General features: G+C 41.7%; 2 protein-coding genes across 3 annotated transcripts in view; both read left to right on the top strand.

Annotated features, from left to right (window-relative positions):
- The first annotated feature begins 1,983 nt into the window (after positions 1-1,983).
- Cep20 (centrosomal protein 20) lies at positions 1,984-20,708 on the top strand. Of its 2 annotated transcripts, XM_052759607.1 has the most exons (6): positions 1,984-2,112; positions 6,202-6,399; positions 9,032-9,116; positions 13,242-13,375; positions 19,420-19,530; positions 19,981-20,708. In XM_052759607.1, the coding sequence occupies exons 1-5, from the start codon at positions 2,085-2,087 to the stop codon at positions 19,497-19,499; spliced, it is 525 nt and encodes a 174-aa protein (XP_052615567.1). In that variant the 5' UTR covers positions 1,984-2,084; the 3' UTR covers positions 19,500-19,530; positions 19,981-20,708. The 2 variants fall into 2 exon arrangements, with proteins under 2 accessions (XP_052615567.1, XP_052615566.1); XM_052759606.1 differs by having other exon boundaries at positions 1,985-2,112; positions 19,420-20,708.
- Positions 19,420-22,448, top strand: part of Myh11 (myosin heavy chain 11) — a 114,062-nt gene continuing 111,033 nt past the window's right edge. The window contains exon 1 of the mRNA XM_052759598.1: positions 19,420-19,530. Within this exon, the coding sequence (XP_052615558.1) occupies positions 19,496-19,530 (35 nt within the window). The 5' untranslated portion in view covers positions 19,420-19,495. The remainder of the gene's footprint in view (positions 19,531-22,448) is intronic.

The raw sequence follows: 22,448 nt of genomic DNA, 5'->3' as shown, positions 1-22,448 counted from the left end.
GTATAAAATTAGACTAGTCTAAAATGAGAATAGATTCCTCTAAGGCTTTCGTATTAAGTGTCTTCCTCCATTGCTTTCTACTTTTGATGTTGTGGAAAAGTTTCTCACTTGAACTAGAGTTTGTTGATTTGGCTCGTCTGGTTAGACACCTTGCCCCAGGGATACCCCAAGCCAACATTTACAGGGGTGCTGGGGATCTAGACTCAGCTCTTCAGACATATGCAGCAAGCACTTTACTCACTGAGCCATTCCTCTACATTTATTTCAAACTTTTAAAACTGCTACCCATATTCAGAAATATCTCAGGAGCATTTATGGTGATGCACAACTGTCATCCCAGCACTTGGGAGGTTAAAGAAAAGAGCACTAATTCAAAGCCACCCTATATACTTCAGAGAAAACTTGTGGTGGTGCATGCCTTTTAATCCCAGCACTCTAGAGGCAGAGGCAGAGGCAGGCAGAACTCTATGAGTTCAAGGCCAGCATGGTCTGCAAAGTGAGTTCCAGGACTGCCAGAGCTGTTATACAGAGAAACTCAAAAGGGTAGGGGGCGGGGGGGGGGGGGGGGGGGGGGGGGGCGGGAGAGGAACAAAGCCAACCTTAGGAAGAAAATACATGTATCTTCCTGAGGCAAATTTAATAAAAAGCAAAAAAGAATTGTACAAGTATGGTGGCACTCACTGGTTAAATTCCAGCACTCTGAGACAGAAGCAGGAAGACTGTTAGTTCAATGCTAGCCTGGGCAACAGAGTGAATGCCCAGACAGCCTGGACTACACAATGAGGTCGAAAAACAAAATAGTGATTCTTTTTAAGTCTATACTTCCTATTACATTTCACTTCCTTGAAAATATGCTCACTGGCATCCACTAATAAATAGACTTCTATTATTGGGCTGTGTTATTTCTTAAGCGGTGCTCTTTATCGTGCAAGAGAAGCCATGAGGCACAACGAAACCCACTCGTAAGAGTTTATTAAGGGAAGGGAATAGAAGGGGTGTGCATAGGCCTATGGAATGACCGTGCAGGAAGAGAGGAGAGGAATAGGTGGAACCTGCTTTTATAGCGCCCCCACCCTGCGTGCATATGGGTTTATGTAGCTAGGCCAGGCACGTGCATAGATTATGTGATCGTGCAGCACACCACAGATTACATAGGACGTAAGGCCCTACACTGGGGGAGTAGCTAGGAATTCTAACAGGTTGTCCAGAATTTTAAGGGTCCAGTTTTAGAATCTAGGTCAAGATTGCTTCTTATTTACAGTGTCTTTGGCCACCCTGGAGAGCCAACTGTAATAATACTGTCTCACACCGTTTTGAACGTATTATTCCCATGTTCTTTTTTTCTTCTTGTAAAGCTACATCTTATTCCTTTATCGGTTATTTCTACAAATAGCTCGGGGACTACAAATGTACTCGGTATTAACTCCAGTGTGGAGGCTTTGAAGAGACATGGGCCTAGGTTTAGGTATCACCTCCACCATCTCCAGGTGATCTTAATGAAAGATCGTTGACTATTGAAAATTCAAGTTTCCTCCTCTGTAAAATGGGCATCATTAATCTGAGGCTTGTAAAGGCTTCCTAGTAAGTGCTCTGGAAGATGATTCTTGAGGTGCTATTCCTCAGACCAGCAGCAGTCATTCACAGCATCCGGGAACTTAGCAGAAAAACCAACTCTCAGTCATCGACTCCGAAAGACCCAAGGATGAGTCAGAGCAATCTGTTCTGACACGTCTTCCAGGTAACTCTGACTCCGGGTTGAGTCTGTGACGCCATACCATCCACAACACCTCTCCACACTGAGAAAAGGAGCAGCCAGGACCTCGACCTCTACAACTGCAGCAACACCCACCGGCAACGCTTGGGAACTGATTCCGTCTTGGCTCCGCCCTTTCCCGTATCAGGGCCCTCCTCACACGCTCGCTGATTGGTGAAGCCTCTGGAGGCGGCTCGCCAATCACCCGACAGCAGACACAGAAACGGTTGAGGTTGCGCCTGAAGAGAGCAGTGCTCCTATTGGTTGGAGATCACGCCGCAGCGCCGTGCGTACGCACAGCGGAAGGTGTGCCATCAGCGGCCGTTGAAAAATGGCGACTGTAACCGAGCTGAAAGCTGGTGAGTGCGCCGAGGGGACGCTTGCCAGTGGGAAGCGTCGCGCCTTCCGTCTATGATAGGGATAGGACGGAAGGAGAGCGCGCGGAACACTGGCTCGGCTCTTTTAGGGGTCGTTCTGAGGTGGCAGGGCCCACGGGGAGTGACCGCTGCGCATGCGCTATGGGAGGGCCAGACTTGGAGCTGGAGGAAAGGACTGGAATCTTCAGTTTCTGAGAGGGTTGCAGGTCTGTTTCTCAAGACGTCTGGTCGCCTCTCAGAACCCCGCTGAGCTGACAGCGCCAAGGCTAGGCCATGTGTTCAGGGTTTTTGACCATGACAAAGTGATTATGTGCAGGGCTCTGGGTTCCATCTCCAGAACTGCAAAAACAAAGAGTAGCCATCAATGACACGTGTATACTGTTAACTCTGAATAGTAATTGTAGTTAATGTTTGAGTCGTAATTGTAGTTAAGGTTCAGTGTGGTTATCCTCTCTGTAAGACACAGGTCATCCAACAACTACTTGATGTATGTAACAAATCTTCTGTCCATTTCATACATTGGGGAGTTGAGGTGCCCAGAAGTGGAATATTTCACCCAAGATAATTTAGGTAGAAATCCCGTAAGTACAGTAGCACACCAGGCGTTAATCACCATGCTATTCTGCTAAACAATGAATAAAGCCAGTTCCGAGTTTCAAAGAATTCAGAGACTAGCCAATGGTAGTGGAAATTTGGAGAGGACGAAGTAGCGTAGTTTGGAGACTGTAATGCAGTAACCATGGACTAAATGTGTTGGGGGCACTGTGCTGGTGAGCAGTTCAAAAACAGACATGCCTCAGTCCCCAGGAGGGACTTCACGTGAATCAATAAAGCTCTTCTGGGAGTGGGGTATACATAACACGTGTGATGTTGTATAAATTTCTCATGGGATTTCAAGATAATTCAGTGGGAAATAAGTCATGGTTAAGATTGGTTCCTGCTTGTCCTCTGCTGCTGGTCCTTCACCTTTTCTACTGCTTGAATAAAGACTTGAAGCTGGGGTCGGTGGTGGCACACGCCTTTAATCCCAGCACTCGCGAGGCAGAGGCAGGCGGATCTCTGAGTTCGTAGGCCAACCTGGGCTACAGAGCGAGTTCCAGGAAAGGTGCAAAGCTACACAGAGAAACCCTGTCTCGAAAAACCAATAAATAAAATAATTAATTAATTAATTATTTAAAAAAGATTGGTTCCTGAAGAAGTATTTATGGTAACAGCATTGTAAGCATAAAATACAAGAGTAAAATAATAAAGAACTCAGAGTGACACCCTGAAGGTTATGGGTGGCACCTATAGATTTAGGGGTCTCTTTACATATTTTTTTTCTGTATTCTCGGGCTCTTAATATGCTCTGTGTCCAAGAGAAATGTAATGAAAACTTGTTTCCTAATCAATGATCTTCTATTTTATGGGTCTTTTACTCGTTTAAAGCACTCTCCCATCTCACCTAAATCTTTCTCTGAGAGATAGAGTTCATTGCTATGGAGAAGGCACCTAAGACATGGGTTAGGAATTTACCACCAAGTCATGAAGGACATGCTATGTTTCCCAATTCCAGCTTCATTGCTTTTCATTTTCTGCTAAGATTGAGGCTGTACTGTGTGTACTCCAGAGTAATTGGGACAGGATGGTTGCCAGTAGAAAAGAATCACTCCATTTAATTTCCAAAGATGGAAGGAGAGAACAGGGGTTGTGTTATGATCCTAAGAGTATGATAAAGCTTTCCTTTTATGGGTCTGTTACAAAGTATAATTGGTTGACAACTGCAATTAGTATACCTGTAGAAAGGTTGAAGGGATGAATGTTTTAAAAACAAAGGAGAAGAAAGAAGAAAAGTCTAAGAATATATCTTTAATCACATGGGCAAGGATGTTGTTATTTACCAAAGCTTAGGAACTTTGCTGTATGTAGCTAAGCGGATAAGCTGTCTTGTGAATTTTAATTATTGTAGCATATTAATAATGCTTTTGCCATTGGCAGAGCAAAGTGCACGTTAAACTACAGGCAGGCGGATCTCTGTGAGTTTGAGGCCAGCCTGGTCTACAAAGCCAATTCCAGGACAGCCAAGGCTACACAGAGAAACCTTGTCTCAAAAAAAAAAAAAAAAAAAAAAAAAAAAAACAGAAAACAAAAAAACCTACTTTTTTTTTTCACCAATAGTATAAGGCACTATTGGTATTATATATTTGTAACATTTAGTGAGCTCTTGCTGTATTCTAGGCATTATATTGATTTTTTAGAATTGCCATTTAGACACAAAAGACTATTTGAAAAGGGAAGGTTCCAGATTACTGTTAAGGGATGGTGACTTTTTTAAAATTAATTCTTTGTGGATTTCACATCATGCATACTGATCCCATTCATCTACCCATCCCTTCATATCTACCTTATGCCCTTGCAACCTCCCCTGCCAACATAAAATCAAATTTTAAAGAAAAAAAAAAACCTTAACATACCAAAAAAAAGTCTCGGCATACATCTTTATTTGTAAGTGTTCGTTCCAGTGAGTCATTGGTCTGGTTTCAGGCCTCTCGTTTTGCTACCATCTTGACACTGGGCCCTCACCAGAACTCTTTAATATCCTGTTGTTACCTTGTGTCATGGAGATCCTGTAGCTTTGGGTGTTCAGATCCAGCCCCTTCACATACTTCAGCAGTTCATAGATGAGGTGGATGTTGGGGTGGGCTAACTCACAGCCCTGGTTCTGGGCCTGGGTAATAGCTGGGTTGGGATGTGCATACTCCTGACTCCTTAGGTTAGCAGTCTAATTACACTTTTTTTTAAAATTTATTTTTATTTGTGTGTCTTTTCTGTTTGTCTCTGTGTGTGTGTGTGTGTGTGTGTGTGTGTGTGTGTGTGTGTGTGTGTGTGTACATGTGTACAAGAGTGCAAGTTGCCTGAGGAGGCCAGTACCCGTGGAGTTACAGATGGTTGTAAGCTGCCCATGTGGGTGCCAGGAAGTAAACTGAGGTCCTCTGGAAGAACAATATGCATTCTTAACTACTAAGCCATCTCTTCAGCCTCTCGTATTACATTTCTAACCAGGCTTGAAGTTTTAAAATCCTACTGTTGGGCTAGGGATATCGGTTGCCTATCATGCATGAGGCCCTGGGTTCAATCCCCAGCAACACATACATTGGGAGTGGTCATGTACACCTGTAATCCCAGCACAGCCTACAAGAGGATCAGAAGTTCAGGGTCATGCTCAGCCTACATAAGTTTAAAGTTAGCTTGGGTTACAGCGTAGATATGAGGCCCATGCTGGTCTGACTTCCCAGCCTCCCAAGTGCTGGGATTACAGGAATGTGCAACATTCCCAGCTCTACATCCCTTAAAGCAGAACAAAACCAAAACCCAAAACACTTTTTTCATTAAAAATCAGCTATGGGGGTTCCAGGACAGCCAGGGCTACAAAGAGAAACCCTGTCTGGAAAAAAACAACAAACCAGCTATGGATTTCAGCAAGGTGTGTGGTGGTGCACACCTTTAGTCCCAGCACTCAAGAAGCAGAGGCAGGCAGATCTCTGTGAGTTCGAGGCCAGCCTAGTCTACAGTGTAAGTTCTAGGACAGCCAGAACTACGTAATGAGACCCTGTCTTGAAAAACAAAACCAAGTCAGCTATGAATCTCAAAAGTATCATCAACAATAATGAAATATTCCCTCTTTTTGTGGAGGATAATTGTTTTCCATAACCATCTTTCTGGACTAAAGGCTATTAGTAATGTCTGGGTCCCCTATAGATTGGCAAACACTTGAAAATCTGTGGGAGATTGGAGTGTAAGCAAACTGTAATTCTGTTCACCCTTTTCTCCCCCACCAAACTACAGTCCCTAACTAAAGATACAACATGGATAAACTTGAATTTGAACAAATACATTGAGAGTGGATTATTATTATATGGAGACTTTAATTTTTACAAACGTAGCTTATGATATCGATATCATTGTTCAGCTTTCTCTTTAAACTAAGAGCTGTATTTGTGTCATTTTCCTTTTAAACATTATTCTTTAGCACATACCTGAAATTTCAACATTTTGTTTATAACAGAACCATTTTTGTTTTATATTTAACAGTTTTAAAGAACACCTTGGAAAAAAGGGGAGTGTTAGGACATTTAAAAGCAAGGATCCGTGCTGAAGTTTTCAATGCCCTGGATGATGATCATGAACCCCGACCATCATTGTCTCATGAAAACCTTCTAATTAATGAATTAATTAGGGAGTATTTGGAATTCAACAAATATAAGTATACAGCCTCTGTCCTTATAGCAGGTAAGTGGTTGTTCATCTCTGGAAAAAAGCTCTGTTTTACCCTTTTTCTAATTCTTAGAAAGCAGTTAGCCTGAATATGTAATTTCATTACTGTGTCTTGCAGGTGACTGAACACTTAGCATTCCATGGGCTCTTGTCATAGCATGAACAGGTTTTGGTGAGCTTTATGCTGTTGGGGAAAGTAAGAGCTAGGACCTTCCACTGCAGGTTCTCTATGTACTATTAAGCACACGTGCTCATAAAGGATAATGATTTTGATATGTTGAGGATCTCTAAAGATCCGTTATTAGTGTCTATTTCCCTCAGTTTGTTACAGCTGGCCATTACCTAAGTATCATCCCTAGGATGAAATAGTGACAGTGCTCATTCCATATTAAGTGTTTTAGATTGGTATGATTGCTAATGCCTATAATCGTAGAAACTCAAGGGCTAAAGCAGGAGGACACTGCTTCAAAATACAAAATAGAAAAGCACTGGGTCAGTAGCTAGCTCAGTGGGAGAACACTTGCCTAATGTGTGAGGCCAGAGGCTAATTCACAGCACTTGTGGAGAGTGGAGAGGAGAGGAGAGGAGACTGAGTTTCTGTTAATCAAGTTTGCCTTTTCCAGAGTGCCATATAAGTGGAAGCCTACAGAACATGCCTTTTGACACTGCCTCACTTCACCTAGTAAAATACACTGGAGGTTCAGTCATGTTGACTTTGACCCTGTGAATATGAAAATGTTGTGGCTGTGCCATTTCATCTGCTCTTGTAGACATTTTAGTTATTTATACTTTCTGGCAGCAGTGAATCAAATCCTCAAAAGCATTTACTTGGAGTTTTTGTGTGAACATCGTTTTATTTTTTTAGATAAATAACTAAAGATGGAATTGCCAGTTGTCTGGGAAGTGAATGCTTCCCTTCAGGTAATAACTGCCACTGCTTCTGAGTGGCTCTATCATTTCACTTTCACCAGGGAAGTGGTGGCTCACACATGTAGTTCCAGCACTCAGGAAGCCACAGCAGAAGAATCAAGGCCAGTCTAGGTCACATAATGAATTTGAGGCCAGTCTGTGCTAGAGTAAGACTCAGTCTAAAAATTTAATAATTTTAATTTTAGAATTGCTATCCCTAAATGTATATATATTTTTAATGAATTATTTAGTATTACCATGTGTTTAATCTGTAGGCATCTTAGGAAGCTTACTGAAGTCCAGCATTATAGTTTTAGATTCAGAAACCTGCCGCGGACTGGGTCTCAGTAGGAACACCAGACCGAGGGAGAACAGGTTGAAGGTACTCAGGATAAGTGGGATTCGGCGAATGACAGACAGACACAGACACCAGAGTATGCTGTGAACTGCTGCAATTTTACTCAGATCAAGCAGTGTTTTTTATACAATCATTTGAAGAAACATGGCAATCGGCCAGTGGGGCGATAGACATAGAATCAACAATGTGGTCACACAATTTTCTCAGAATGATTAATAGATCTCATGAGTACAGGTGCTATTTCCTCTATTGTGATTCCTCATCCAGAGAACATTATAGCACTAGCTGAAGTTTTTCCTTCTACGTAGTTATTAGACCTTTGTTTTGTATCAAAATTAAACCCTTCCCACCATCGTTCTAACCACGGTTTCATTTGTGTGAAAATATTTAACCTTTGCTTGCAGGTGAGAAGGCACCAGGGGGGTTGGGACCTAGCTATTCTTTCCATGAACTGTAACTTATGCCATTCTGTTTTCATACTATTATGATTCACCCATTGGTTCCCATGTTTATCATAAGCTCCCGTAAAGGGCAATGGCTCCAAATAATTATTATATCTAGGATTAAAGTTAGGGGGTTGCCACCACCGACCCTTGATGAGAAACTCTGTTTGTCCCTTGATAATTCTTGTAGGACTGGCTAGTTCCTGTAACTGCTTCCTTGCAGCTGCTGTTGGCTGCGCATGTGGATTGCTTATGAGTTCCTGGACTTTTACTTTCATCTCTCTTCGCTAGAATCTTTGTCCCTCTGAGTCATAAGTTCTTTTTGTTCTAAGTCATTCATAAATTCCCCCAAACTTCTAGGACCCTCTTTAACTGTTTGCCTAAAAGCTTGAATTATAGGTGGGGGTATTGAGGCCACTTTTGAGGAATCATTATTCTCTTTATGGGGCACATCAGAAACATTGAGAGTTAACTCCCTGAAATCAATACACAAGGAAACAGCAATAGTCACAGCTGCAAAGAGAAAAAAGGCAGAATGCCAGCCAGCTTCTGTAAGCAGATTTTGCGTGGTTCCGTGTAGCCTGGCACCATGATTCGGGCAGATTGATAAGGGGGTCGCCGGGGGCATAGACCCGAGGGCCGCGAGCCCCCCTTTCCCACGTAACCACCTCATCCAAGGCATTTGTCACGCGGGCGACACCGTCGTGGGTGTGGCAGAAACCATATTACCAAAGTGAGTATGTGGTAAGCTGTAATGAAGTTCTACATTTAATTGCATGAATATGTTGACATCATAAAGTCATAAGCAGTTTGATCTGTCAACATTCTCCCAAAGTCTGAGAAATGTGTGTACCTAGCAGGTGTGGTTATTATCAAAGTTGAATTTGCCTTTTTGATTAATAGACTTAGTGTTTTCTTGAATTTTTTTCCCCCCCAGAATCTGGTCAACCTGTAGTTCCATTGGACAGACAGTTTCTCATCCGTGAACTAAATGCCTTTGAAGAATCAAAAGATAATTCAATGTAAGAAGTTTTTAAAAGAGGTTTACAGATGTTGTATTCAGATTCAATTGCATAGTACTGGCTATGATTCATTTTAATCCAGCAGGAACTTATTTGGGTTTACTATATGAGGTCCAAGAAGTGTGGCAGCATAGTCACCTGAGCTCTCTGCTGAGCTGAGCTTGCTATGTCTTCAGAGAACTGAATGCCTAACCAGCCACCCTGCCTGCCTGCCTTCCTCCCTCCCTCTTTCTTTCTTTCTTGAGAGCTTTTCCCCCAATTTCTTTCTTTCAGTGGTAATAATTGAACCAGGGCCATGACTGCTAAGGGTGCAACACACCCTGTACCTCTGAGCAGTCTCCTTGGCCCAGCCCTCTACTTCTTTCTTTTTTAAACTTTAAAAAAAAAAAAAAAAATGTGTTTATGTGGATGGGTGTTTTGTCTGCATGCATGTTGTTCACCACATACATGCCTGATTTCCTTAAAGGCTTTGGAGCTGGAGTTATAGGTGGTTGTAAACCAACAAGTAGGTAGTGGGAATTGAAGCTGGTCCTTTGAAAGAACAGCCAGTGCTCTTAACTGCTGGGCCATCTCTCCAGCTCCCCCTTCATTATCCCCCTACACCCTTACTTCTTTCTAAGGATTGTTCTTCTTGCCCTCCTGATCTTTTTTCTTCTTTCTAAGGCTTTGTTCTCTCCTCATTGCTTTCTTCACTCCAGTATAGGAACAACAACAACCAAAAAGCCCTGCCATCAGCTTCCTCTCACCCCACTACTGCTTACATTCTTTCATTGCCAGACCTCCTTTGTCTGCCCTCTGTTTTCATGTTACCGTCCCTGTCTCTTCTGCTGTCTGCATTGTAAATACTCCTCCTCATTTACACTGATCATTTCTTAGTTCTTTCCCTGTGTTTAATACCTTACATTTTTCCATAGAGTCCCTAACTGGCTTATTAGTTTGTGCCTAGTGCCTGAGTGCACATCTCAGTGCAACCTTTCCTAGCGGGAAATTTCTTAGAAGACTTATGTTTTCTTTCTAAAAGTTTGTTGAATTTTTTCATTTGTTTCTTATAATTATGTTTGTCTTACCATAAACTGCTGTACATGTATGCCATTTAACCTAACTCTCCCTCACCGCGGGCACTGAGCAGGTTCTGTCTTCTACTTTCATTTCTTTTGCATCCCTCCCCACCATACTCTTGAGTCTCTAGTGAGGTCTGTGTAGGACAAATGTGCTCGTTTTCCTGAGTTGGGGCTCATGTGTCCGCTGACATTTTAAATGCAGTGTGTCCAGAATACAGGGGTGTTCTTTTTGCCTCCTCACACCTTCCTCATAGGCTTGTCATGTACCTGCTCAGGTTTTGGGATTTTTTTGGTTTTTTTTCAAAACAGGTTTTCTCTGTGTAACTGCCGTGGCTGTTCTGAAACTTGTTTTGTAGACCAGGCTGGCCTTGAATTCACTGAGATCCACCTGCCTCTGCTTCCTGCATGCTGGGATTCTGTGTAACTGCCGTGGCTGTCCTGAAACTTGTTTTGTAGACCAGGCTGGCCTTGAATTCACTGAGATCCACCTGCCTCTGCTTCCTGCGTGCTGGGATTAAAGGCGTGAGCCACAATGCCTGACTGCTGCTCAGGTTTTAAAGGTAGAGTTCACCACTTAAAGCAGAGCTGTGTGTATTTTCTTCCACTTATGAGAGAATTGTATTGTATATATACATCTCTTTTTCAAACACTTGAGTTCCTCTTATTTGGGAGGAATTGTATTTTGTCTCAATTTGTTTTTATCTACACATAATGTAAGGGTGTCTATTGAAGGCTCTCTCTCTGCCTCATTTTCTTTCCATGTAGAACCATGACTTCCCTTTTGTTATGAACAACTCTCATGTTCTTGTGTCATTGTGGATTATTTATTCCTGTATCAATGAGGGATTTTCCAGCAAATTGTACCAAAACCTATCTGACACATGGTATAATGTGGGATACTGCTGTAGATGCTGTAGATGTGGCAGCACACTATTTTCTGTAGTGTTCCCAGAGAGTGACGGGAATATTCTATGAGATGCTCACAAAAGGTCATTGAACCACATTTCCTCTTGGTCATTCATGATGTGCATAAACAGAGCATGTGCCCCAAGAAATCCTGCCACAGAAAAAGCCTTTGTCATCTAAATTGGTAACCAGATTTGTTTGGTGAAGAAATCTTTTTTTTTTTTTTTTTTTTTTGGTTTTTTGAGACAGGGTTTCTTTGTGTAGCTTTGCACCTTTCCTGGAACTCACTTTGGAGACCAGACTGGCCTCAAACTCACAGAGATCCGCCTGCCTCTGCCTCCCGAGTGCTGGGATTAAAGGCATGCGCCACCACCACCCGGCTGGTGAAGAAATCTTATGTCATCTAAATTGGTAACCAGATTTATTTGGTGAAGAATCTTTAAGGGGGCGTAGTCCCCATTCTGCAGAGATAGTGGTCATGGGTACAATAATCACTGCATTTGAGTGTTAAGCAAAACAAGGCAATGCTTTATACATTTGGACAGTTTTTGAAATGTGTGAAAAAAAGTCTCTAAGAGTAGCTTTCTTAGTGTTCTGTTGCTATAAAGAGACACATGACCACAACAACTCTTATAAAGGAATGCATTTAATTGGCTTGCTTATAGTTCCAGAGGTTTAGTCCATTTTCATCACGGTAGGAAGCATGGCAGCACACAGGCAGGCATGATGCTGGAGAAATATCTGGAAGTTCTATATCTAGATCTCCAGGCAACAGGAAGAGAGGAGGTACTGGGACTGGCTTGGGCTTTTGAAACCCCAAAGTCTACCCCCAGTGACATACTTCCTCCAACAAGACCACACCTACTCTAACAAGGTTACACCTCCTAATCCCTCTCAAGTAGCACCACTCCCTAATGACCAAGCATTCAAATATATGAGTCTATGGAGGCCATTCCTGTTCAGACTGCCACAGTAGCTACCGGTGAGCAGTTGGGTATGGGGTTATTCAAGCAGAAGGCATTAGTTTGCAGTTAGCAGGTGTTGGGAGTGAGTAGCTAGCTGTTAGATCTTTTTTTTTCCTAGCTCTTTGGTAGCCTCTGAGACAATTGCCTCAAATGAGCAAGTTAAAAAGGGAACTGGTTACCAGCTTTATTTCCAGAATGTGAGGGAACATGTTGCAGCCTTTCAGGGAATTGGGGTGTATGTATGTGTACATGCTGGAGACCAAACTTGGGCGCTTTTTTTTTTCTTTTGGGTTCTTTGAGACAAGGTTTCTCTGAAGCAAGCAGTCCTGGCTGCCCTGGAACTCACTCTGTAGACCAGACTGGCCTTGAACTCACAGAGATCCACCTGTCTCTGCCTCCTGAGTGCTGGGATTAAAAGTGTGCACCACCACCACCCGGCTAAAACTTGGGGCTTTGCACGTGATAGGTGAGTGCTTTCCCACTGAGCAGCATGAGCCACCACCGCCTGGCTGCAGCCAGTGCTCTTAACCACTGAGCCATCTCTCTAGCCCTCTGCTTGCACCCTTTATGAAAGAGAAATATCTGTCAGTTTCAGGAGACTAAGATCTTCCAAGGCCTGTAGCTGGCTGTTGGCAAAAGCAGGATTTGAAGGCAGACCACATGCTTTCTAGGCATAACCTTGACAAGACAGTGGATGCTAAACCAGTTTTAGGTTCTAGGAAGGTTTTTAGGCTAGGCTTGCAATTGAGAAGCTGAATTCCAGTGGGTTGATTATAATTTCATTACAGTTTAGATGATTTTAATGGTGTTAATGTTTTTTCTGGGGGGTTTAAAAATTCTCACTCAAGAGCCAGGCAGTGGTGGCACATGCTTTTAATCCTAGCACTCAGGAGGCAGAGGCAGGTGGATCTCTGTGAGTTTAAGGCCAGCCTGATCTACAGAGTGAGTTTCAGGACAGCCAGGGCTACACAGAGAAACCCTGTCTGGGGGAAAAAAAAATTCTCACTCAGGTTAATTGGTAGTTTTAAACTGAGAGTGACCATTTGCCACTTGGATAATAATCCCGTGTCTTTTGCGATTTAGTGAGTTAGATGCATTTACAGTGTCAGAGTTTACCTTTAAAGCAAATGTCTTAAGCTTTTTCTACTTATGGGAAGTGAATTGATTTTGGTTTTGCCTTCTTCCTGAAATAGTCCTCTGTTATATGGAATTTTAGCCCATTTCTTGCGTGGTCCTCCAGATGACATCCAGAATGTGTTTCTGACAGATTCAACACTCCAGCCTCCAAACAGGCATCCCAGCTGGAAGCCCAACAGAAGACCAAAGGGTAGGCGCTTCTGATGTTCTTCCTTTAGCTTCATTGACTTTATTCTCTGGAGCTTTTGAGTCCTAGCTTAATTTTGCTTATGTCTAGTCCAGTGTTAGCCTGTATTACTTAACCTCCAGAAAGCCAAGTGCTTTGGGGAAAGAAAACCTTTACTGGACAAAGTGATGATAATTTCAAAGTCAAGGTCTTGAAAGAAACTCTGACTTTCACATCAGTGTGGTCTTTGGAATAGCCTGTCTTACCACACTATAGTTTCCTTTGAAATCAAGAAGTCTTCTCCCACCTCCCACCTTTCCCAGACTGAAAAATGCAAGGCAAGATTACTACTATACAGAGAAGCCATGTCTGTGTGTGCTATTACATTTTCAGTATACTTTCTGTAGTAGATGACAGTTATCTACAGATAACAGATTCTTTTTCAAAATACTTTTGAGACAGGCTCTCGCTCTACTTCTGCTGTCCCTGAGCTTACATCAATCTTTCCTCAACCTCTTAATACCAGGATTAGATGCATGAGCCTTTGAACCCAACTCAGAATGTTCATCTTTAAAATGAACTTTCAGAGTAAAGCATGGTGGCTCAGACTTGTAATCTAGGCAATGAAGACTGAAGCAAGAAGATCTTGAGTTTAAGGCCAGCCTGGGCTACATAGTAAGACCCTGTCTCCAAAAATAAAACAGATAGGACTAAATAAATAAGAAAAATAATAAAGTGAAATGAGCTTTTGGTTGTTTTGATCACGTTGGCAGCAGGTTCTGAGTTGGTTGTTTGAACTGAGTGCATTGTAGATGGGTGTTTTCCCATGTGGTAGAGTTGGCACTCTTTCTCAAGGAGTGGTTACAAGTGGGGTTCAGGCAGCTAACATGAGAGTTGAAATAAATTCTTAATACCCAGGATGCAAATTGCTCTGTGAAGTTTTGTAAGGTTCTATGACCAACACTGCCATGTGAGTGACTTGGTGCCTCTTAAGTTCTAAAAGTGACATACTTGTGAATCAGGATAACGTTATTTGTGACTTGACTGGTTTTATCATCTGTTGTGATGCTGAGCTGACTGGGTTGGACAGTCATTCCTACTAACTTCCAGAGAGCTAAGGCTGCTGTGACTCAATGCAGGCCAAGGTTCAACACAAGGCTGCCATCCAGATACAGCCAGAGCATGAGTATAGGAGCTTTCTAAGCTTATGCCAGAAATCACTAAGGCCCAGACCCTAGGGCAAAATACTATTTTATAAATACTTAAAATGCAAAATAAACCACTAGCCATGTCAATACATACAGAAACTTCTGAAATTCTCAAGTAATGTAAAGTTCCCTTTAATGTCCTCTGCCTTGCCCATCCTAACTCCCCAGATTCCCTCTCTTTCTTGGAAGGTGCTCCTGTTGACCTTTTATTAGTCACTATGGACTGATTCTGTGTGTTTAAGAATCTGCATGTGTGTTACCTTGCATTGTGCTTGTGGAACAGTGGGTCTGGGTCTCTGTAGTGTGGTATTGTCACACCTCTTATTTTACTGATGAACTAGGGCTAAGGTTTTGGGTTTATAATTGTGTAAGTTGTATCTTTGTCTATACATACAAGTATCTCGCCTGTGGAGGTGCCTAAAGCAGAATTGCTGGTTCACAGACAACATAGGCATATTTAAACATGTGATTCATAGTATTTAGTCCCCTAGAAAGGCTTTACTAGTGTTTACACTTAAGAATGCATGACAGTACTCAGTTCCTGTCCCTCTTGGTTGCTGATGATACATTAATATAGTTAACATAGCAACCACAAGACACTGATTTAGTCTCATGAAGAAAAAACAAGGTTTTGAGAAGTAACTTCTGGTTTGTAAATGTGTTAGAATCTCCTTAATATTAGTGTTAATGGCAGTAGAGAGTTGAAAGTGAGGAGAGTAGTCATTAACTAGGGTCAGTTCTTCTGATCACCTTCCTGTGCGGGGGGGAGAGAGGAGGCAGGCAAGCTGAGGAGTGAGACATGCTTAGATGCACAGTGCTACTAGCAGTGTGGGTCCAGTCAGTAAAGTGTCTTTGGGCACCTGCTCTGTAGAAAGCTCCAGAGAAAGCTCATAAGTGAGGGTGGCTACAGAACTACAGGGGCAGTGATTTTACAAATTATTTTCTTTTTTGTTGTTTGTTTGTTTTTTTGAGATGGGTGGGTTCTCTGTGTAGTCCTGACTGGCCTGGAACTAGCTCTGTAGACCAGGCTAGTCTTGAACTCAGAGATCCACCTGGCTCTGCCTACAAAGTGCTGGAATTAAAGGCTTGCATCACCATTCCTGGCTTGCAAATTATTTTCTTCATCATCACATTTTTTTTTTCTTGGCACACAGTGACCTCTTTGTGCAATGCCTTAAGAAGCGCCCTCAGCCATAGATCATCATTTGTGGTTGCTCTCTGAGTCCACATGACTGCAGGAGCCATGTGGCTCCACTTGACAGCTCATCTGGCTTTAGTGGAAGGTATAAGGTGCTGTCGAGGATCACATAGGCACCCACCTTCAGAAAGATAGCCTGTCACCTAGTCCTGTGCTGAGTGGATGTGATCTTTGAGGCAGAGTAGGTTTTGCCCTAAATAAAAGTTGAGATTTTTATGATGGGAAACCCATCTCAGTTCTGTTTTAATGTGCAAAAATAACACAGTTTGGGCCAATGAGGTGGCTCAGTGGGTGGGAGGCATTTACTGCCAAACCCAACAACCTGACAGCCTCAGTACCCTCACAACAGAAGGAAGGAACCAACTGCTAAAAGTTGTCCTTTGAAGCTGGGCAGTGATGGTGCACACCTTTAATCCTAGCACTTGGGAGGCAGAAGCAGGTAGGCAGATCTCAGTGAGTTTGAGGCCAGCAAAGCCAGTTGTAGACTGAAGTTTCTGGTCCGCCCAGACAGCAGCTGTTCTGCCCCCAAATAAACACATAGAGGCTTATATCAATTACAAACTGTTTGGTCTATGGCTCACGCTTCTTGCTAGCTAGCTCTTACATCTTAAATTAACCCATTTCTATTAATTGATGTATTACCACATGGCTGTGGTGTTACTGGTCTGCTGGCATGTTGCTTCTTGGATGGGTGGGCAGGCATCTCCCAACTCTGCTTTTCTTCTCCCTGTCTCTTTGCTTGGATTTCCTGCCTGGCTATAACCTGTCTTGCCATAGGCCAAAGCAGCTTCTTTATTAACCAGTGATAGCAACACATATTCACAACATACAGAAAGACCACCCCACAGTACTTCCATTTTTCTGTCTAATCCAAAAGGAAGGTTTTTATTTTAACATAGTAAAATTACATATAACAAAAGTTATCAAGCAAGAATTATAGTTATAATATCTAGTCTATTTGTATTTGGCAAAATTAAAGAAAATATCCTATCTATCTTATCTTTATGAGTCTAAAGTTTTATATCTAATTTACCTTTTAAAACTATATAACTATCTAGTCTTCAACTCCATCGAAGACCCCAGAAGGATCTAATATTACCTAAATAAACAGGAAGTGCATTGTAAGCAACTTCCAAAATTCTAGAAATAACAGAGAAGTCTGGCTGTCTGGACAGTCACCCGAAGTTCCTCTGTAACATTGGAGCTCTATCTTCAGCCTACAGGCCTCGAGTCTCTGGCATACTTTTTGGTGAAGCAGGAAATTTGAAGGACTGTTTTGCCTATTTTGGCAAAGTTTGTTAGTTGCTTTTCTCTGTGTCCTGCAAAATGTCTGGCAGTTTCTTCTGTGAAGCAGGAACCTGAAGGACCATCTCACCCTGTTTTGGCAAAGTTCAGAGGTTATTTTCCCCTGGGTCCTGCATGTCCAGTTTATACAACATACTGTCAAGCAGTTCAGGCAAGAGCAGTTTCTTGCCCAAATAGCCTTTTCCACATTGTAAGCAAACTCCATAATGAGTTTCTTTGATGCCCATCATCTTTTTTGAAGTAATTGGTGCTGCCAGAAGCAGATGTATCTCATTGTTTAGAAAAGTCTTAAGTTTTTAAAATATTTTAAATGCCATATTTTCTAGGTCTTTGACGTGTTTGAAGATTACCTACCTAATTAAAATATATCTTTGTATACTTAGAAAACTAAACTAACATGACTATAAGCTTGATTATCATAGATGACTAATTATTAATCTGTATTTCTTAATTATACACTACAATTTTAAATGAGTTGCTTAAACATAATACCTTAAACAAGAGTAGAAATATATATACAGTATAACAAAATTGACCTTAAATTTGTATCTGTAAACCAAATCTGTATCAAATGTAAAGTATTTTGAGATTTTTTTTAATCAAAGTAGATTCAGTAATCTTTTTTTATCATTTCTATATCATATCCCCTTTTTTTCTTTAGAAAGAGATTGCGTTCATAATCAACTCCTTTAAATAAAAACAAACATTTATAAAAAATATTTTGGGAATTTGGGCGTAGTTTTCTATACTACTTCCTGCTGATTGGGGCACTGGCAATCTTATGGGGATCCTGAGAAAATTTAGAACTATAGTTAAATCTTGGCTGTGGTAGTCTGTGAGGCTGCATCATCTCAGCCAGTTGCCTTGAAGCTTTTCTAGATGTTGGACCATCTGGGCCATGACTGTCATCAGAGACCTTTCAGAGGGTCTTGGTTTATCAATCCATATCAGCCTGGAAGAAATCCACAGGTTTTTAAGATGTCAGAGCTATCTAACAATAAGCCTGAGTCATAGACCAAACTATTTGTAATTAATGTTAAGCCTCTGACTGGTTATTGGAGTAACGGCGGGCAAGAAAGATTTATCCAGCTACAGCCAGTTCCAGGACAGTTACACAGAGAAACCATGCCTCCAAAAACCAAAAAAGAAAAAAAAGTTGCCCCCTAATTTCCACATGTACCTGCTTTGGCCTGTGTGTACACACTCACATGTATGCATATGTGCTCACATGTTTGTACATACACAGAGAGAAAAATTACTTTAAAAGCCCTTCATTTTTTAATTTAAATTTAAATTTTACCTGTGTTTGTCTGATTTTTGTTTTTGAGACAGGGTTTCTCTGTGTAGCTTTGGAGCCTGTCCTGGAACTTGCTTTGTAGACCAGGCTGGCCTTGAACTCACTCACAGAGATCTACCTGGCTCTGCCTCCTGAGTGCTGGGATTAAAGGCATACCCAGTTTCTCTTTCAATTTTATTTTATTTAGTAATTATTTTTATTACACTGTCGGTGTGTGCATGGACTGCAGTACATATGTGGAGATTAGAGGGCAACTTGTAGCTGCTAGTTCTGTACTTCTGTGTAAGTGTTAGGGATCAAAGTTGGGGATCAGAGTTTTGTGGCAAACATCTTTACCCACTGAGCCATCTTGCAGGCTTTAAAAGCACAATTTCCTGGATAGTGTTACAGTTTTGATGTGAAGATATAAACTGTACTCCTTTTTTTATATGTAACATGAGGGCTCAGCTAGCAGGCAGTCATAGTAGTTTTGTTGTTTTGGATGATTCTACAATGCTGATTGCACACTTGTCCTTCCTCATAAGTTGATTCCTTATATCTGAGAGAAAGGCTCACAGGGCTCCCCTCTGTACTTCAGTCAGAGAAAAAAGAAAACCAGGTTGGACATGTAGTGGAAGCCTGTGATGTTGGCACTCAAGCTGAGGCAGAAGGCCAGCCTGGGATACATAATGAGATCCTGTTGCTTCTCTACCCAATGAAGAAGAAACACTTGAATTATTACATTTAGTCTCTAATACTAAACATTTATGATTTCCTCATGACAATTAAGAAATGAGAACTCACAAAGTAGAGCTAACAGGATGGCTCAGTAGGCTTGCTGCCAAGCCTAATGACGTGAGTTCAGTTCTTGGAACATGTGTTAGAAGGAGAGAACTGATTCCTTCAAGTTGTCCTCTGACCTCCACATGCATGCCTGCCAGCCCCCACCCCCACAAGTCAATACATATTATAAGAAAAATGATAAAATACTAATATAATGTCCTAAAATATATACAGGTATACTTGCTTGTCTTCCTGTTTTGATTTGGAATGAGTATTAACACCTATATATTTTCTCTAGATGACCACCTGAGGAAGGACACGGGGCCAAGCACCACGACTGAAGAGCTTCATGCTGCTGTGCAAGCAGTCAGTAGATGATATATATACCAGGCTGTCTGATCTCAGCTGTGTATGTGGAGTAACTAACTTATTATTCCCGATACCATCGATTAGACCACCACAGTTTGTAAATGTTTGATAGTCTCCATTTAGCCCCTCAAGTTTTACTGCATCTATGAAAAGCTAATCCATCATCTAGCTTGCTAGAAGCTACTGGAGAAAAAAATGTACTGTTTTCAGGATTTTTTTTTGTTTTGTTTTGGTTTTTTTGTTTGTTTTTCGAGACAAGGTTTCTCTGTGTAGCTTTGGCTGTCCTGGAACTCAGTCTGATCAGGTTGTTGTGGCACTCACAGAGATCCACTTGCCTCTACCTCTCAGGTGCTAAGATTAAAGGTGTGCACCACCACCGCCAGGCCAGGATGTACTTGTAAAGTTCCTTTTCTTTTTTTTTTTTTTTTTTCTTAAAGATTTATTTATCTATTATATATATACAGTGTTCTGTCTGCACATATCCCTGCAGGCCAGAAGAGGGCACCAGATCTCACTACAGATGGTTGTGAGCCACCATGTAGTTGCTGGGGATTGAACTCCGGACCTTTGGAAGAACAAGCAGTGTTCTTAACCTCTGAGCCATCTCTCCAGCCCCTCTTTTTCCTCTTCTTTAGAGGCCATCTCTAAGGGCTGTGAATGTGCCCCCAGTAAAGCACTTGCCTTGCATGTGTAGGTCCTGGGCTCAGTTGTAGCACTGAAATAAAATACAAGTACAGATCTTTGTCCATATGCTCTGCTCATTAAAATTCCTTCAGCTAGAAGTATATAGACCTGTGGGAAAACCCATTCATGTTTTGAAAAGTATTTCAAGGGCATTAAAACCAGAACTTATTCCTATAAAATTTGATTTTTAAGAAATATCTCAATTATTGTCTGCCCTGGCTAGTTTTTCTCAGCTTGACATAAGCTAGAGTCATTTGGGAAGAGGAACTCTTAATTGAGAAAATCCCTCCACCAGTTTGGCTTATGAGCAAGCCTGTAGTATGTTTTCTTATTAATAATTGACATGGAGGGTGCAGCCCATTGTGAGTGGTGTCACCCCTGGGCAGGTGGTCCTGAGCTCAGTAAGAAAGCAGGCTGAGAAAGCCATGGGGAGCAAGCCAGTATGTAGCACCCATCTGTGGCATTCTGCCCTGACTTCTCAGTGGTGGACTGTGATGTGGAACTGTACACAGAAATAAAACCTCTCCTTCCCAAGTTGCTTTTGGTCATGGTTTTTATAATATCAGTGAAAACCCTAAGACACTGTCTAATGTTGATCTTTAAACTAGATAACAATGCTCTTTTCCCAAGAACAGTTTGGCTTCTACTAGGGAATTTAATGAAAAGGTAAAGAGGGAAATAATTCTTTTAATTTTGCTTTAAGTGAAACAGAGTTTATTTATTCTGTAAAGAATGTAAGCATGACAGGACAGGCCTTGGGAGAAGTGCCATGTAGGAACTTTAATGGAGGCATTGTCAGAGCTCCTTGTGGAGCTCCCTTTTGCACACAGTGACAGCTATAGAGGTGCTGACGTTTGTTTACATGGACTCTGAGAGACTTAGTAAACATGAGTTTTTATTCTTGGGATAGGAAAATCATAAGAGCTGCTACAGTTCTGTCTCTAAATGCTACTTTGCTGTTTATCAAGGAGATTTTTCTAGTGTAGCCACAGGTTTATTTCACAGAACACAGCTGTTACCATCAATGGCTCCTTCCTGACAAGAATTGCACAGTGTAAGAGTCACATAGTTTATATCATAGATAAACAAGCATGGGGGACATAGCTTAACAATGTATAGCCAAGTGTGTGCCACAGGAAAGAGATGACTGCTGTCAGTGGCATTGGTGACTTGCAATGTTACCAATTTGAGTTGTATTTGGTGATGCCTGTCATCCACTCCTCAAAGATGGATTGAGAACATTACTGTTAATGCAGAATGTGATGAAGGAAACCCCCTTAGAGTGGTCTTTACCACTCTAAAATTCTTAGAAACCCTCTTGCGTAAGGGGATCCGTAACTGCAGAGCCTTAGAGGAGCCCATTTCCAGTTTTTCCTTTCAGTGTAAAAATATAAATGTATTTAGAATGTATTTCCTGTTGATCCTCCTTACTGTACTTTCAGCAAAGACAATAAGCTGATACTGTACTTGAAAGCATAGTAAAAGGAAGAACAGCCTGTTGACATTGACAAGCTAAGGGTAGATTGCTGACACATAAAGGGTGCCTACTCCTGTAATGTGTGTGTCAAAAAAGCTCGCTGCCATGGTATAGGTACCTGGACACCTCCAGACCTAGAGGCAGTACAGAGCCATGCAAATAGCAGCCCAGAAATAGTGCCGACCCCATTTCTGATGGGGGCTTTGTTTCTCTCTGTTTTGTCAGAGAACATGGGACACGGTTCTGTTTTAGGGTGGCAAACAGAAGCACCCCCACACCCCATTAATGATGACTTCCAGTGAAGACGCACAAGGAATGGTCATATAATATACTGGCAATTGAAGTTTTGAACACATGGTGTTAGAAATTGGAGCCTTTTAAATTGGAGTGTATTATGTCCATATTCCTTTTCATACTTTGCAAGCATGGTATAGAATATACATTTTATTGAATTGGCTGATGAGGGCTTATAATGGCTGGGTCTAATGTTGTCTTTGACAATTTTACAGTCTTGAAATTCCATTCCTATGGTGCCTATTTTGTAGTTTTGGTTTTCCCAGATAATAATTATTTCAGTGTTAACTTGGAGATTTTCCTTGGTTGCATGAATCTCCTCCAATAATTTCTCACAAATTCACAGTTTTTCTCTTTTTAAGATTTTAATTTTATGTATATGAGTTTTTCCTGCTTGTGTGTCTGTGCACCATGTGCATACAGTGCCCACAGAGGCCAGAAGAGGGTGTCATATCCCCTGGAACTGGAGTTACAGGCAATTGTAAGCCACCATATGGGTGCTG

The sequence above is a fragment of the Peromyscus californicus genome, unplaced genomic scaffold (assembly GCF_007827085.1).
Source record: "Peromyscus californicus insignis strain IS unplaced genomic scaffold, ASM782708v3 Scaffold_3__1_contigs__length_106647218, whole genome shotgun sequence".
In the NCBI taxonomy this organism is placed as follows: Eukaryota; Metazoa; Chordata; class Mammalia; order Rodentia; family Cricetidae; genus Peromyscus; species Peromyscus californicus.
This window is presented reverse-complemented; position numbering and strand designations above follow the sequence as displayed.